Source organism: Scyliorhinus canicula, chromosome 9 (genome assembly GCF_902713615.1).
Source record: "Scyliorhinus canicula chromosome 9, sScyCan1.1, whole genome shotgun sequence".
Taxonomy (NCBI): Eukaryota; Metazoa; Chordata; class Chondrichthyes; order Carcharhiniformes; family Scyliorhinidae; genus Scyliorhinus; species Scyliorhinus canicula.
The window spans coordinates 196597557-196611750 of record NC_052154.1 but is presented as its reverse complement, the minus strand read 5'-3'; the positions used below and the strand labels follow the sequence as shown (position 1 = coordinate 196611750).

At 44.9% G+C, this 14194-nt stretch overlaps 1 protein-coding gene across 1 annotated transcript in view; it reads left to right on the top strand.

Moving 5' to 3' along the window:
* The window catches only part of shank2b (SH3 and multiple ankyrin repeat domains 2b), a 1049335-nt gene that overhangs the window by 719510 nt on the left and 315631 nt on the right, over positions 1-14194 (top strand). The window contains exons 15-16 of the mRNA XM_038808421.1: positions 6562-6644; positions 6902-7026. Coding sequence (XP_038664349.1) covers positions 6562-6644; positions 6902-7026 — 208 coding nt within the window. The remainder of the gene's footprint in view (positions 1-6561; positions 6645-6901; positions 7027-14194) is intronic.

Genomic DNA, 14194 nt, shown 5'->3' with positions numbered 1-14194 from the left:
CCCAACAGGTGAGTTGAGGTGTAGGAGGATCCAGTTTCGCGTTGGGGGGGGGGGGGGGTCAAGAGATCGGGCTGCCATTTAAGAATGGTGTCCGGATGTCTTCCTGCACTGAGGAGTTCCCCACCATGTCCCAAAATACCATCAGAGAGCGGTTAGATAGCGGGGTCGATAATCCCGACCAAAACGGACTCTGATTTCTGTTGGTTAGACCGTGCCCTATATTGAATGTAAATGTGGAGGGTGCTGAGGCGGGGGGTGGGGGGCAGTTTCATTGTCTGTAAAGTCTAGCCCATGGTCTCTATGAGAGTGGGTTTGTAGAATCAATCACCTTACTGCGCAGAAGGAAGCCAATCAGCCCATTGAAAACATGATCCAATTACTTCCACTCCCCGCTCAATTGTTATGGGCCAGGGTTTAGAGAACCCCAAAGTGTATCATGGACTTCACCTGACCCACAACTTTTACTCGATTGTGGTATGGGGAGCACACGGCCCACTCTACAGGTGTGGAACAGCAGAAATGGAAAAGTATTTTTTAAAGCAATACAATGTTAATTCTATGAACTCAAATGAACCTTTTTAACACATACAGTGAACATCTTAGCAACCATTAACTCAAATACAACCCCCAAAAAATACAACACTCAGTAATCCTTAATAACTTTCTAAACAATATCCAGAAGACAAAAGAAACACCTTTTAACAGAAGCACATTAGGTTTACATTCACCGCTGAAAACATTTATAATTCTGAATTCACCAAATGATCAAGAGATAGTCTTTTCATAGCCGAGAGATCAACAATACACCTGCTCTGTCTGGCTTCAGCTCCAACACTGAAAACGAAACTAAAACACACCCTGCAGCAAACAGCCTAAAACAAAAGTAAAAAGCTGACAGACAGACCAGCTTCACCCACTCTCTGACATCACTACATTAGTAAATACCCATTTCTTAAAGGTACTCTCACATGACACAATCCCCTGAAAATTTTCCCCCTTCACGGATTTATTCAATTTCCTTTTGAAAGTTATTATTGAATCTTCCGCTCTCTTATCAGGCAGTGTATCATTCCAGATCATCAGAACTCGCTGTATAATAATGTCATTGTCTCTCCCAGGTGGTCCTTTGCCAATTAGGTTACTTCACCAAAATCCATTAGTATTTTGTAAATATCTATAAACTCGCCCTTTAAACTTCTCTGTTCTGAGGAGAACGAGCCCAACTTTTGTAATATACAAACAGAAATTGCTGTAAATAGTCAGGAGGTCTGGCAGCAACTACGAAGAGAGAAACAGATGTTTTGGAATGGTGACTTTTCATCAGAACTGGGAACACATCCAACTTTTCCAGTCTCCATTACAGATAGAAATTGTTTATTAGTCAAAAAATACCCGAGGACCTGAGTTCGATCCCGGTCTGTGTAGAGTTGCACATTCTCCCCGTGTTTGCGTGGGTATCACCCCCACAACCCAAAGATGTGCAGGTTAGGCAGATTGGCCACGCTAAATTGCCCCTTAATTGGAAAAGAAAGTATTGGATACTTTAAATAAAAAATAAATAAATTGGTTTTTGAAATCACTTGTCAATCACAAGGCCAGAAATTGGTTCAGACCATTCAGTGGGCCCTAAATATTCCTGGAATGTTCACCAGAAACCAAAGGTCTGAGGCTGATCCAAAATTGGGCCTTGGTCCTCAGAGCCATTATCATAATGAAGTACGGATGCCAACCGATTTGGAGGAAGCAATTGGCTTCTCTACTGATTTGGAGTTGGTTTCTATGCTGATGGCAATCCACAGTTAGCATCAGCCTGGGGCATCTGGGCGGTTTTGCAGAGAACATGCTGGGGAAATGGAAGAAGGAAGTGAATGTCTGCCAGCAGTTGCCCTCTGGATCACTGTGGAGCTGGGAGAGACTCTCTTGGTTCCGTAGATGGGGCACATTAAGAAAGAAGAAAGTCACCCTTCTTATTAGCATTATTCCTGGTATTCGCATAAGCAAGGTGCCTCGGCCTTGCTTAAGGCAGTTGCAAAGTCACGGGGCAGCACGGTAGCATTGTGGATAGCACAATCGCTTCACAGCTCCAGGGTCCCAGGTTCGATTCCGGCTTGGGTCACTGTCTGTGCGGAGTCTGCACATCCTCCCCGTGTGTGCGTGGGTTTCCTCCGGGTGCTCCGGTTTCCTCCCACAGTCCAAAGATGTGCAGGTTAGGTGGATTGGCCATGATAAATTGCCCTTAGTGTCCAAAATTGCCCTTAGTGTTGTGTGGGGTTACTGGGTTATGGGGATAGGGTGGAGGTGTTATCCTTGGGTGGGGTGCTCTTTCCAGGAGCCGGTGCAGACTCGATGGGCCGAATGGCCTCCTTCTGTACTGTAAATTCTATGAAAGTCACCTGAGCCAAAATCCCATTGGTCACAGTTTGGATCCCTCAATGCATAATATAGCCTCAAAGATTTGGACCTTTTTGCCCGTATATTGTGGTAGCAGTCATTGCCCCCATCAAATTATAATAACCTTTATTGCCACAAGTAGGCTCACATTAACACTGCAATGAAGTTACTTCGAAAAGCCCCTAGTCGCCACATTCCGGCGCCTGTTCGGGTACACAGGGAGAATTTAGAATGTCCAATTCACCGAACAGCACGTCTTTCGGGACTTATGGGAGGAAACAGCAGCACCCGGAGGAAACCCATGCAGACACTGGGAGAACATGCAGACTCCACACAGACAGTGACCCAGGCCGGGAATCGAACCTGGGACCCTGGTGCTGTGAAGCAGCAGTGCTAACCACTGTGCTACCATGCCGCTTGACTGATGAACCAAATATTTCTACCAAATATTATCTTCGGAAATGGCTATGCCAGAACATTCCCAGATTGACTGGGGGTGGTAAGGTGGCACAGTGGTTAGCACTGCTGCCTTGCAGCATCAGGGACCAAGGTTCAATTCCCATCTGAAGTGACTGTCTGAGTGGAGTTTACACGTTCTCCCCATGTCTGTGTGGGTTTCCAGCCCACGGGTGCTCCGGTTTTCCCCCACAGTCCAAAGATGTGCATGTTAGGTGGAGAGGACATGCTAAATTTCCCCTCAGGGTGAGCTTTTAGAGTGGGGGATTGGGCCTAGGTAGGGAGGTTTTCCAAAGGGGCGGTGCAGACTCGATTGGCCGAATGGCCTATTTCTGTATTCAGTACCTTGACAACAGTGACGAGCTTTTGACTTTCTGTTCTTATTCAGCTTAGGATGTCTCCAGATTAGGCAGTTTAGACCTGAACTTGAATGGATAGTTCTTGCACACTTTTTCAAATATAAATTTATAGTACCCAATTCGGGTTTTTTCCAATTAAGGGGCAATTTAGCGTGGCCAATCTACCTGGCTTGCACCTCTTTGGGTTTGTGGAGGTGAGACCCACGCAGATACGGGGAGAATGTGCAAACTCCACACGGACAATGACCGGAGCCGGGATCGAACCCGGGTCCTCGGTGCCGTGAGGCAGCAGTGATAACCACTGAGCCACCATGCTGCCCTGAAGCATCAACTTTCAACCAATAGCACTTGAATTGGGGGCTGGTTTAGCACAGTGGGCTAAATATCTGGCTTGCAATGCAGAACAATGCCAGCAGCCCGGGTTCAATTCCCGTACCGGCCTCCCAGAACAGGCGCCAGAACGTGGTAACTAGGGGCTTTTCACAGTAACTTCATTGAAGCCTACTCTGTGACAATAAGCGATTATTATTGTTATTATTAAATAATATAGAGTAAGCGAAAAGGTTTTGGGAGGGTGACATCACCACATTGATAACTCTAACCATTGATTGTTGAAAATATGTGAAGGTCAAAACTCAACCATTAACTTTTTTTCTCAAGTTGCTGCATAATTGAACAGTGCAGATTGACTCCTTGCCCTATCTTGTTGCATAAAATGCAAGAGGCCTTCTTTCCCAGCAGCACTCGTAGATATTGCAAATACATGATTTACAATATATTCCAACACAAAGGACTTCAAACATAATGTTTGAAGTTCACTATATATACACCTCCTGTGTCAGGAGCAACATGGTACATTTTTAAAAGGAGCATTTATAGAATGTTTTTCATGTCCTCGTGGTGTGCCAACTGCTTTGTAATCCACAAACTACTTTGAAGTGAAGCTATCATTCAGCTCAGGCTAAACGTGGTATCCAGTTAACACACAGAGGGCCCACAAACAACAGTGAGGTTCATGACCAGTCGGAGCTGCTGTTGATGGTGTTGACTGAGAGAGAGGTGTTGACCAGGACACAATGTGCTCCTTCCAATTCTGTCAGAAGACCTTTGTTTTTTTGCATCCGCCCAAACGGGGGTTCGATAGGGCCTTGGCCTGAAATCCTGCTACTCTGAAGTGTCAGCCCTGACTGTGTGTTCACATTTCTGGAGCAGGGCCAAACCCATGACCTGTGACATAGGAAATACTTCCAGCTCAGCCATGCTGGCTCTGAATTGGAAAAGGATTGATTTGATTTATTGTCACATGTACCGAAGTACAGTGAAAAGTATGTTTCTGTGGCCGAGGGAACGTACACAGTACGTACATTGTAGACAAAAAGAATAATCAACAGAGAATATTGACAAATGGTACATCAACAAACAGTGATTGGTTACAGTGTGGAACAAGGGGCCAAACAAAGCAAATGAGAATGCGTTTGGCCTCCATTAAAACAGAATTTTCCCCACAATATTTGCAGTTCTTTAGAAACATTTCTTAAGCCAAAGAGCCATTGGGTATCAGCTGTCGCTCAAGGGCTAGTACCTTGCCTCTGAGTTACAATAAGAAGTTTTACAACACCAGGCTAAAGTCCAACAGGTTTGTTTCAAACATGAGCTTTCGGAGCACGGCTCCTTCCTCAGGTGAGGAGCAGTGCTCCGAAAGCTCGTGTTTGAAACAAACCTGTTGGACTTTAACCTGGTGTTGTAAAACTTCTTACTGTGCTCACCCCAGTCCAACGCCGGCATCTCCACATCTGAGTTATAAGGCTGTATGTTCAAGCCCCAGTACAGTATTTCAGCACAAGAATCAAAGCTGACACTCTGGTGCTGCACTGCCAGAGGTACCATCCTTTGGATGAAACCGAGACCTCATCTGTCTGACCTGGTGGTGGAAATATCCCATGGCACTGTATTGAAGAGGAGCAAAGGGGTGGGCGTATCGCCGGTATCCTGGCCAATATTTTTTCCATCAATTAACATCATAAAACACACTATTGGCTCATTATCAGATTGGCGCAGCCTTGCTGCGGGCAAATTGGCTGCATCGTTTTCCTACATTGCAATGGTCAGTACACTTCAAAAGTATTCCATGGGCTGTAAGGCATTGTGATCAATAGTATAACTGATGGCCTGTATTACTCAGGCACTCTACAGGTCTCAGAGGGAATAGATTAGCACATCACCTAACGCTGCCCAATGTCTTTGTGCTCAGTTGAAATTCGTGCAAATTAACACCTTTGATACGTGAGGAAATCAAGACCCTTAAAAGCTTACTGCTTTGTGTTTGCTGGTCGGTTAACCCAGCAAGGGGCTGACACAACCTTTCCACAGTGAAACAGAAAACAAACTGTAGATGTCTCTTCTGAAATGTGCTGGATGAATAAATGCTGATAACGTTTCTTCAACTGCCCTGCACAAGAGACAGAAATGTTTTGTGAGTGTCGCCCATAAAGAAATCAGAGTGATTGTCCTTTAAGGGTTAACGTCTGCAAGGATGTGCAGACTGCCTTTGGTGTTTATTTACATATGTGAGCATCTGATCTAAACTCACTTTCATCTTAATCTAATTATTTTGCATAAGGAACCAGCCTGATTACTTGGGCTGATTGTTAATTCATTTATTTATTTTGGGTGAAATGTACTGATTTATGTCCCCCCCCCCCCCCCCCCCCCCCATGCACATTTCCTGATGTTAATTCAATTATATAAAGATACTTCTGGGGGAAAAAACAGCTCGATGACGCCAAGGCAGCAACCACGTTATTAGCAGTGTGGCTGTCAAATGATCATGTGAGATTCTTGCAGCTCTCAATAACAGGAGAGAAGCGTTTCGATGGAACAGCACAAGAATTAAAGCCCCAGCAGAGCAGTGTTGGTGCAGGTAGCTGAGGACAGGGGGGGAGAGGAATACTCCCTCACTTTCCCCCAGCTTGCTTCCCCTGTGCTTTCACTGGAAGATGCCTGTGCTCCGCACACAGTGGGAGGATATTGATGAGACTGCTCCTGAAATCGCACGTAGCTTCCAACCCTCAGAGTCGCTGCTGACATGTGATCATTCATTCATTCACTCATTCAGAGCAAACCGGCTACCCTGTCCCTTTAAATCACACCACCTCCTCTTATTGCCGGTCTGACCCCCCCCCCCCCCCCACCCACCCCCCCCACCCCCCAGCCCTTTGGTGCTTCTGTTGTTTTTTGGGGGTATGTACCCCTGATCCAGTTGGCTGATATCCTCTGCAATGATGCACAGACTCCTGAAGGCAGCAGCTGTGCTGGGCTCGAGTAATGGGCGCTATCTTCTGGATTCTTTTTACAGCGACTGCATCATTGAAGAGAAGACAGTGGTCCTACAGAAGAAGGATAATGAGGGCTTTGGATTTGTGCTGCGTGGGGCGAAAGGTGAGCAGTCAAACCCTTTTTCCTTTGGCAGGTTCGTGCTATGCAAATCCTGCTGCAGCCACTGACTGGCCCTCGGACCTGAGAACCTTTTGTTCTGCTTTCCTTCCCAGTGATCCGTCAAATTGTTGTTGTTTTTTTAAATGGAAGGTTTCCTTGTAAAATGCGAACTTGTTTTGGTTTTGTGTTTAACTAGCATTAAACCTGTCTCTGATCTGGAATGCAGCATTCTCTCATTTTATTTTGCCTTTCTGCTACAGCTGACACGCCAATTGAGGAATTTACACCAACTCCCGCCTTTCCTGCTCTCCAATACTTAGAGTCAGTGGATGAAGGAGGAGTGGCATGGCAGGCAGGATTGAGAACGGGTGACTTCCTAATAGAGGTAGGCCAATGATGAGCTCCACTCTTTACTGTAACATCATGTTGCTATTGCACTTCCCTCTGGTGCTGTGCAAATGAAAGTTGTTCTTGTGCAATGGGATCCTTCAGCTCCCACTCTTGCCAGCTTCCTCTCCAGATGCAAACTTTAATAGCCTTGTTAGAACGTCAGAATTTGGGGAGTGCCTGTTGACTTGTTTTCTGTACCCCCCCCCCCCCCCCAGGCAAAACTCTTCATTTTTTGCCTGTGGTAGGAGAATTGGACATCTTGGTTTGAAGTTTTGCATATATAGCAGTGGCGTCAAGTGAGGAGCATAGAGTTGGAGATTTGTTTTGGATTAATGGTGTGCTTTTTCTGTGAGCAGACATTGCATATGGTGTGTATGTTTTATAAAAGACCCACTTAAGGATGGGGTAATTTCATGCCATTATCGCAGAATGGCGGACTGACTGAAATGGTGGCCCAGTATACTTGCCTTTGGATAAGGGTGATGCTGGCACCTCTACTTAACCTCCCATCAAGCGGTCATGGGGAGAAAGCAGGAGAATGGGGATATGAGGCATATTAGCCATGATCGAATGCGAAGCAGACTCAATGGGCTGAATGGCCTAATTCTGCTCCTATATCTTATGGTCCTACAGTGAGACACCTGTTTGAAAAGCTTGTTTTACAAATGAGTGGTTTTAATAGAGCCCCAGGTACCTGCAGCATGGTGTGGGACTGGTGTCATGTGTAGTTCAGGATTGGGCAGCATGACAGGTTCCAACCAATGCTTTCCTAGTTAATAGATGCTATTTAGTACCTTGTTGCTGGCTGTTTCTAGTCAGACCAGTTTGAGTTCCTGAAGATTTTTCCCTACTTTCAGAGAGCGAAAACTCATTAAAATTTCCACGTCAAACACTTCCATTCAATTGACATGCCAATTAAATATATAAAAGTAACTTGCCATTGCTGCAAAGTTGATATAAATTTTTAATTCAATTTGAGAATTCAATACAAAAGATTAATTGGTTAAAAAATAGGTTTTAAAGTTGCCCTTTTTGCTCTTTCCTCCTGAGGAAGGCACAGTTATTTTTGTCATGGGATGTGAGTGTCTCTGGAAAGGCCAGCATATTATTGGTCATCCCTAATTGCCCTCGAGAAGGTAGTGGTGAATCACTGGAGCGTAGGTGCTTCCATTGTGCTGTTAGAGAGAGATCCAGGATTTTGACCAGGGAAGGAACGGCAATTATAGTTCCCAAGTCAGGATGGTTTGGAGAGGTACTTGTCGGCAATGATGTTCCCATGTGTCTGTTGCTCTTGCCCTTGGAGGTGGTGAGATGTCACCAGTTTGGAAGGCCCTGTCACCAGGAGCTTTGGTGTTGCAAATGGTATGCACTGCTGCCGAAGTGGGTGGGGGTGAATGTTTAAGGTGGTGGATGGCCACTCGAGCGGGTTGCCTTCCTCCTGGGCTGTGCTGTGCTTCCTGAGTGGCAAGTGGTGCCTATGGGCCAAGGGAGGAAACCGGATATAAAAACTTAAACTGCTGCCTCCACGAAAGGCGAACTTGGAGGAAAATGTTAGAACTAGGATTCGCTCATTAAAGAACCTCGGCCATCAGAGCGTCTGTAATTGTAAATGCTGTCTACAAGAAATACCTGAAGCAAGCATTGTTGGCATAAGAATGGAGGATGTGTAATGAGAATATGTTGGCAGTGGATGAGCATCACTCTCTTTTTGGAATTTTAGTGAGGCATGGAGAAGTTCCATTTTCTTGTCAGGAATCTAGTCAGGCATGTGCCTCAGAAAGGAATGGATTAGAAATAACAAGCAAAGTTATAAATGCTCCATGCCTAACTACACTTTTATCTTGGAGGGTGTGGATTTCATGCAACTAGTTAATCTCTGAAATGGTTTTGCATTTTGTTTTCCTGATTGCTGTGTTGAGATCAGCAATGTCCTCTGCCCACCTGGTAGAACCACTAATAGCTTGGTTGGTAGGAAACCCAAGCCTGGTAAAGGCTTTTAATTTAATTGTGTTATGCACAGCAGTTTCAGCCTTTTGAATTCTGTTTGCTTTCTTGTAAATGAGACTTTGTATTATCCTGTCTTTTGTTGGGGAACTATATAACCTAATTAACTATCCCTTTACATTTTTTCTATTTATATAGACTAATGTGCACTTGATTATGTCTGTAGCTAAATTGATGTTTAAAACTAGTACCTTGTGGCTGATACACTGTATAGTTTGTTTTATTTCTTGAAGTCCAACATCCTGCTATTTATTCAGCCCCCTCATGTTCAGTATTGATTACGTCACGCACTAGGTAACCCTTACTGTGATCTGACTTTGCCAGTGAACAGTGAGCTGAGATTTCCGTATTTGCACGCGATGTAAGGGAGTACATTGTGTTACAATAAAATGATTATCCATTTTAATTTGGCTCTCTGAGACAATCGAGTTTTCTTCAGACCGTTATTGCATTAGAAAGCCTTGCTCTGTTTCTCCTCCTAGTTAAATGATATTATGCCTTGCATTTGCTGATGAACTGGATACAGATTTTTTTTCAGTCTCTTCCGCTGCTACGCTGCAGATTATTTTAGGATTTCTGCACCGTTGAATTATTTGTTGACGTGGTGACGACAAACATTAAACGTGCCTCCAGCAAAACTGGAAGGTTCTGTAAAGCACTCAACTTTTGCCAGCTTGTTGTCGGTGATATTAAAAGTGCATTTCCTGTATCTGACAAATACATTTGTGATTGGAATGTGTTAATTTGAAGTGGGATGACAAATAACAGAACCAGAACCAAAAAATCCCATTGGTCACACTAGAGTACAATTCTTCCATCAGGCAGCTTGACTGAAGCAATAACTACAATCTGATAAAAACAGGATGGAGGATTGCATATATACTAGAGTCAGGACAATGTGTGGACCATTTAAATAATCCATATGTACCGTACCAGCCTCCCCGAACAGGCGCCGGAATGTGGCGACTCTGAGCTTTTCACAGTAACTTCATTGAAGCCTACTCGTGACAATAAGCGATTTTCAAATGTTTCATTTTCCTGTAGGTCAGTATGTTGGTGACAAGTTTTTAAGAGGGAGTTGATGATAAAGTACACAAATTGTGGATTATTCACTGATCCATTTGTATTGTACTCTGATATCAGAATGTACTCATTCATAAACTTTTAGTTGCACAGGAAAATAAGGGGTGCGAGTGTCATCACTGGTGGGAAAAGGCGGTGTGATTACCGTCCGGTGGGTCGGCGCAATCCCGATCGCAATCCACCCCCACTTGCTCACTTTTTTGGGAGGGGGTGTGTGATTTGCATCGGAATGGAGAGCGGTGGGGCCAGGTCTGGCTCCTCCGAAATGGGGGTGGTAGTGTTAAAGGGACTTTGAGGGCAGAACGGTAGCACAGTGGTTAGCACAGTTGCTTCACAGTTCCAGGGTCCCAGGTTCAATCCCCGACTTGGGTCACTGTCTGTGCGGAGTCTGCACGTTCTCCCTGTGTGTGCGTGGGTTTCCTCCGGGTGCTCCAGTTTCCACCCACAGTCCAAAGATGTGCAGGTTGGGTGGGTTGGCCATGATAAATTGCCCCTCAGTGTCCCAAAAAGGTTAGGTGGGGTTACTGGGTTACGGGGATAAGTTGGAAGTGTGGGCTTAAATAGGGTGCTCTTTCCAAGGGCAGATGCAGACTCGATGGGCCAAATGGCCTCCTTCTGCACTGTAAATTCTATGATCTCAAATTAAAATGACAGGCCCTCTCCCACAGACATCAGGACCTCCCTCAAACAATGGCCTCCAAGCCATCCCGCGCACCCCCCTCTCCCCGGCATGGTCATCGTGTCTCCATCATCCTTTGTGGAGACCAGTAGTGATTTCCGCAGGCTGCATGTCACACCAGCGGGTGGGAGCATCACATGTTCCCCAGATGGTTTGGTGTTAAACTGATTGTGGTGAATGTAATGTATGTTAATATATATGTTAATTCACACTGTTGTTGTAAGCGCAGTAGCGCTGTCCTACCACTAGGGGGAGTAGTGCTGGGAGAACCTAGGAACTTGCACTGGGCTCCACCCTTGGTTCTGCCCACGACTCCTCCCCCTAGTGCAGCTGTATAAGTACCCGTGTCCAGAGTCAGCCTGGGTCACTACGAGTTCATCGACAGGTAACAGGCTGGCTCTGAAGTAAGTCGATTAAAGCCTAGATTCACATCGGAAACACGTGTCTGATGAATTGATGGTTCCATCACTGATTTTGAATATTTAAATGAATGGTGATCGGGTTCATGCCTTCGCTGGGGGGTAAACCTAATTACGTCTGCTGGGAGGGCCCGGGAACATTGGGTGCCCAGCGCAGATCCCATTTGAGGCCTCTCCCAGAATTCTCCCGACATAGCGGGATTTGCATCAAGCGCAATGCAACCAGGAAATTGTCCCCAAGATGTATGCAGTTTGCAGGAAAACATGGAAACACTACACAGAGTATAAATTGTTGATTTCACTTTTCCTGGCATTCCTTGACATTTCCTAAGCTTCAACGTGTCTCTTTTCTCTCTTCAGTATGCTGCCTGGGCGGAACTTGCAACTTGTCTATCATCGCTCCGAATTTAAAAAAAAACATTGTAGCAATATTGTCACTTCAGTAATAGGCAGCCATCATGATCGTGGGGAAACCATTAACAGCCGGGGCCTGTCAGAGTAGGCTCCCATCCAGGCCTGTAAAACTGCCACCTGCCTGCCCATCCGAACTGAATGGCAGGCAGGCTTAATTGTTCAAATTGAGCTCCTATGCTGATTGCAGGACCCAAGTTTATCGGCGCAAGGAAGATTAACCTTTTTATGAAACACCAGTTTGGCCTCAACTAGAGTATTTCTGTTCAATTCTGGCACTGCACTTCAGGAGGGATGTGTCGGCTTTTGAGAGGGTGCAGAAAAGATTCATGATGATGGTTCCAGCAACAAGGGACTTCCCTCCCAAGAGCAGATTGGAGAAGCTCGGGCTGTTATCCCCCATGGAGAGGAAATTTGATAGAGGTGCTCAAAATCCATGAGGGGTCTGGACTGGATAGATTGGGGGGAGAATTTCACCATTGAGAACCAGAGCAGATTTAAGTGATTAGTTTGAAAAAAAAAAGGCAAAGTGAGGGATATCTATTTTACGTAGCCAAATGTTACAATCTGGGATGGACTGTGTGGTGGAGGCAGTTACATCGGTGGCTTTCAAAATGGCCTTGTATAAGCGCCTGAAGAGAGAGACTTTCAGAATGGTGGAGGAAGGGCTGGGTGGGGCAAACTGAATTGGCCTTGCAGAGAGAGAGCACGTGGGCCTGACGGGCTGGTTTCAGCACCAAGGCCATTCTGTGATTCAATAAATAGGTGGTGTGCGTATTGTGCACATTCTCACCACCACCACCCCCTCCACCTGTACCAAGCATGGGGTGGGCCAACCAGCTGCTCTTAAAGGAGCCATTAAAGGGTAAAATGGCCCCGCAAATGGAAAAAAACGCTGCTCCTTCTCCACCCCCACCTCCACCCTCCAAAAGGAAAACCTGTCTTGCTGTCCGCACATTTGAGAAACTGCCTCAATCCTCCGGGTTTCCTCCGGGTGCTCCGGTTTCTTCCCACAGTCCAAAAGATGTGCAGGTTAGGTGGATTGGCCATGATAAATTGCCCTTGGTGCCCAAAAAGATTGGGTGAGTTACTGGGTTACGGGGATATGGTCGAAATGTGGGCTTAGGTAGGGTGCTCTTTCCAAGGGCCGGTGCAGACTCGATGGGCCGAATGGCCTCCTTCTGCACTGTTAAGTTTTATGATTCTATAATCACTTTACACTCTCATCCATCCGGGACCTGGGCAGCCCACCCACCACTGGAAAGCTGAAGGTGACTGTCCAATTGGTGGCTGCAGCTGATTGTACAGACCAGTCATGATTGAATTGGATGGTGGAAGGGGCTGAATGGTTTATTGCTGTTCTTGTACTCCTAACTATCCAGCCAGCCACATGTTACTGTCACAGCAGCCTCACTTGGCCAGTGGCTGATTTCACACCAAGTTAAAGTCTGAGTTGCTTTGCTTGTTGATTTGATACAACCTGAAGAACTTGATGCCGTAACCAATGTCTCAGCAATTTAGTCGATTGCCAACTCATTTAAGTTGCACTTTTTTAAGCCACATTTTTTTTGCAGGGGAGAGAAAGGAATTTGTGTATTTCCCAAGACAATGGGGTGCAGTATTTAGGTGAATATTTCAATTTTGAATCTTCATTTCTGAATTGCTCTGCTATTAAAATTCTAATTCATCTAAGCATTTGTATCTAAAGAATAGCTTCAGAATTAAGGACCAGGATAATGAGTATGTGTATGTGTGTGGATATATATTTTCAAGGTTTGAATATCCATGCTTCAAACCAAAAATGCTATTAAATGGTAACTAAGATGGTGTATATATTTAAAAAAAAGACTTTTTGTTAGCCGAGCTTATTTAGCACTGCAGTTAGAACAGTAACTCGGAGCAACAGTCACCTAGCAACATCCATTCCATTGTCCTACTAGCCAAAATGCATGACCAGTAATGTCCGTTCAAACACTGTACCAGTGAATTTGTTTTAAGTATATTGTTGAAAATACAGATTCCAATCGAAACTGTGCTAATTTTGATTTGTTTTGAGACAGGGCTAAGGAAACTCTTGTCATAAATCCTATTGAGTAAATGTGTAAGCATAGCTTATGGCTATTGGGTCAACTGCTGAAAGGAAAATACTTAACCTTTCAGATGAAAAGTGAGAGCGCACAATATATTTAATCCCAGATCGAGACTGATTTTAAAATTCTCTTCATGTCTGCCATGAAGGTTACTCGCAAAGCAGCAAGTAATTGCCACAACTTCAGTTTATATTTTAAAATATACAGTTCCCGTTTTTTTTCTTCCCTGGGTATTTATGAAAATAGTTTCTTTTAGGTTTTAACCATTTTCTGTATCTGCATAGAATATTAGATCTGGAAAACGTAGTTGATAATGAGGAGGATGATGGCAGACTTTGGGGGTGGTGAAATCAGTAGAGGCCATGTAGATAAAATTTGATGCAGAGGAGTATAAAGTAACGCATTTTGGGCGGAATGCTCATTCCTTTTGAGGTGAAGATCTTCGTCTGGTGTTTTTGGTCGGGTTCTGCTGGGTAC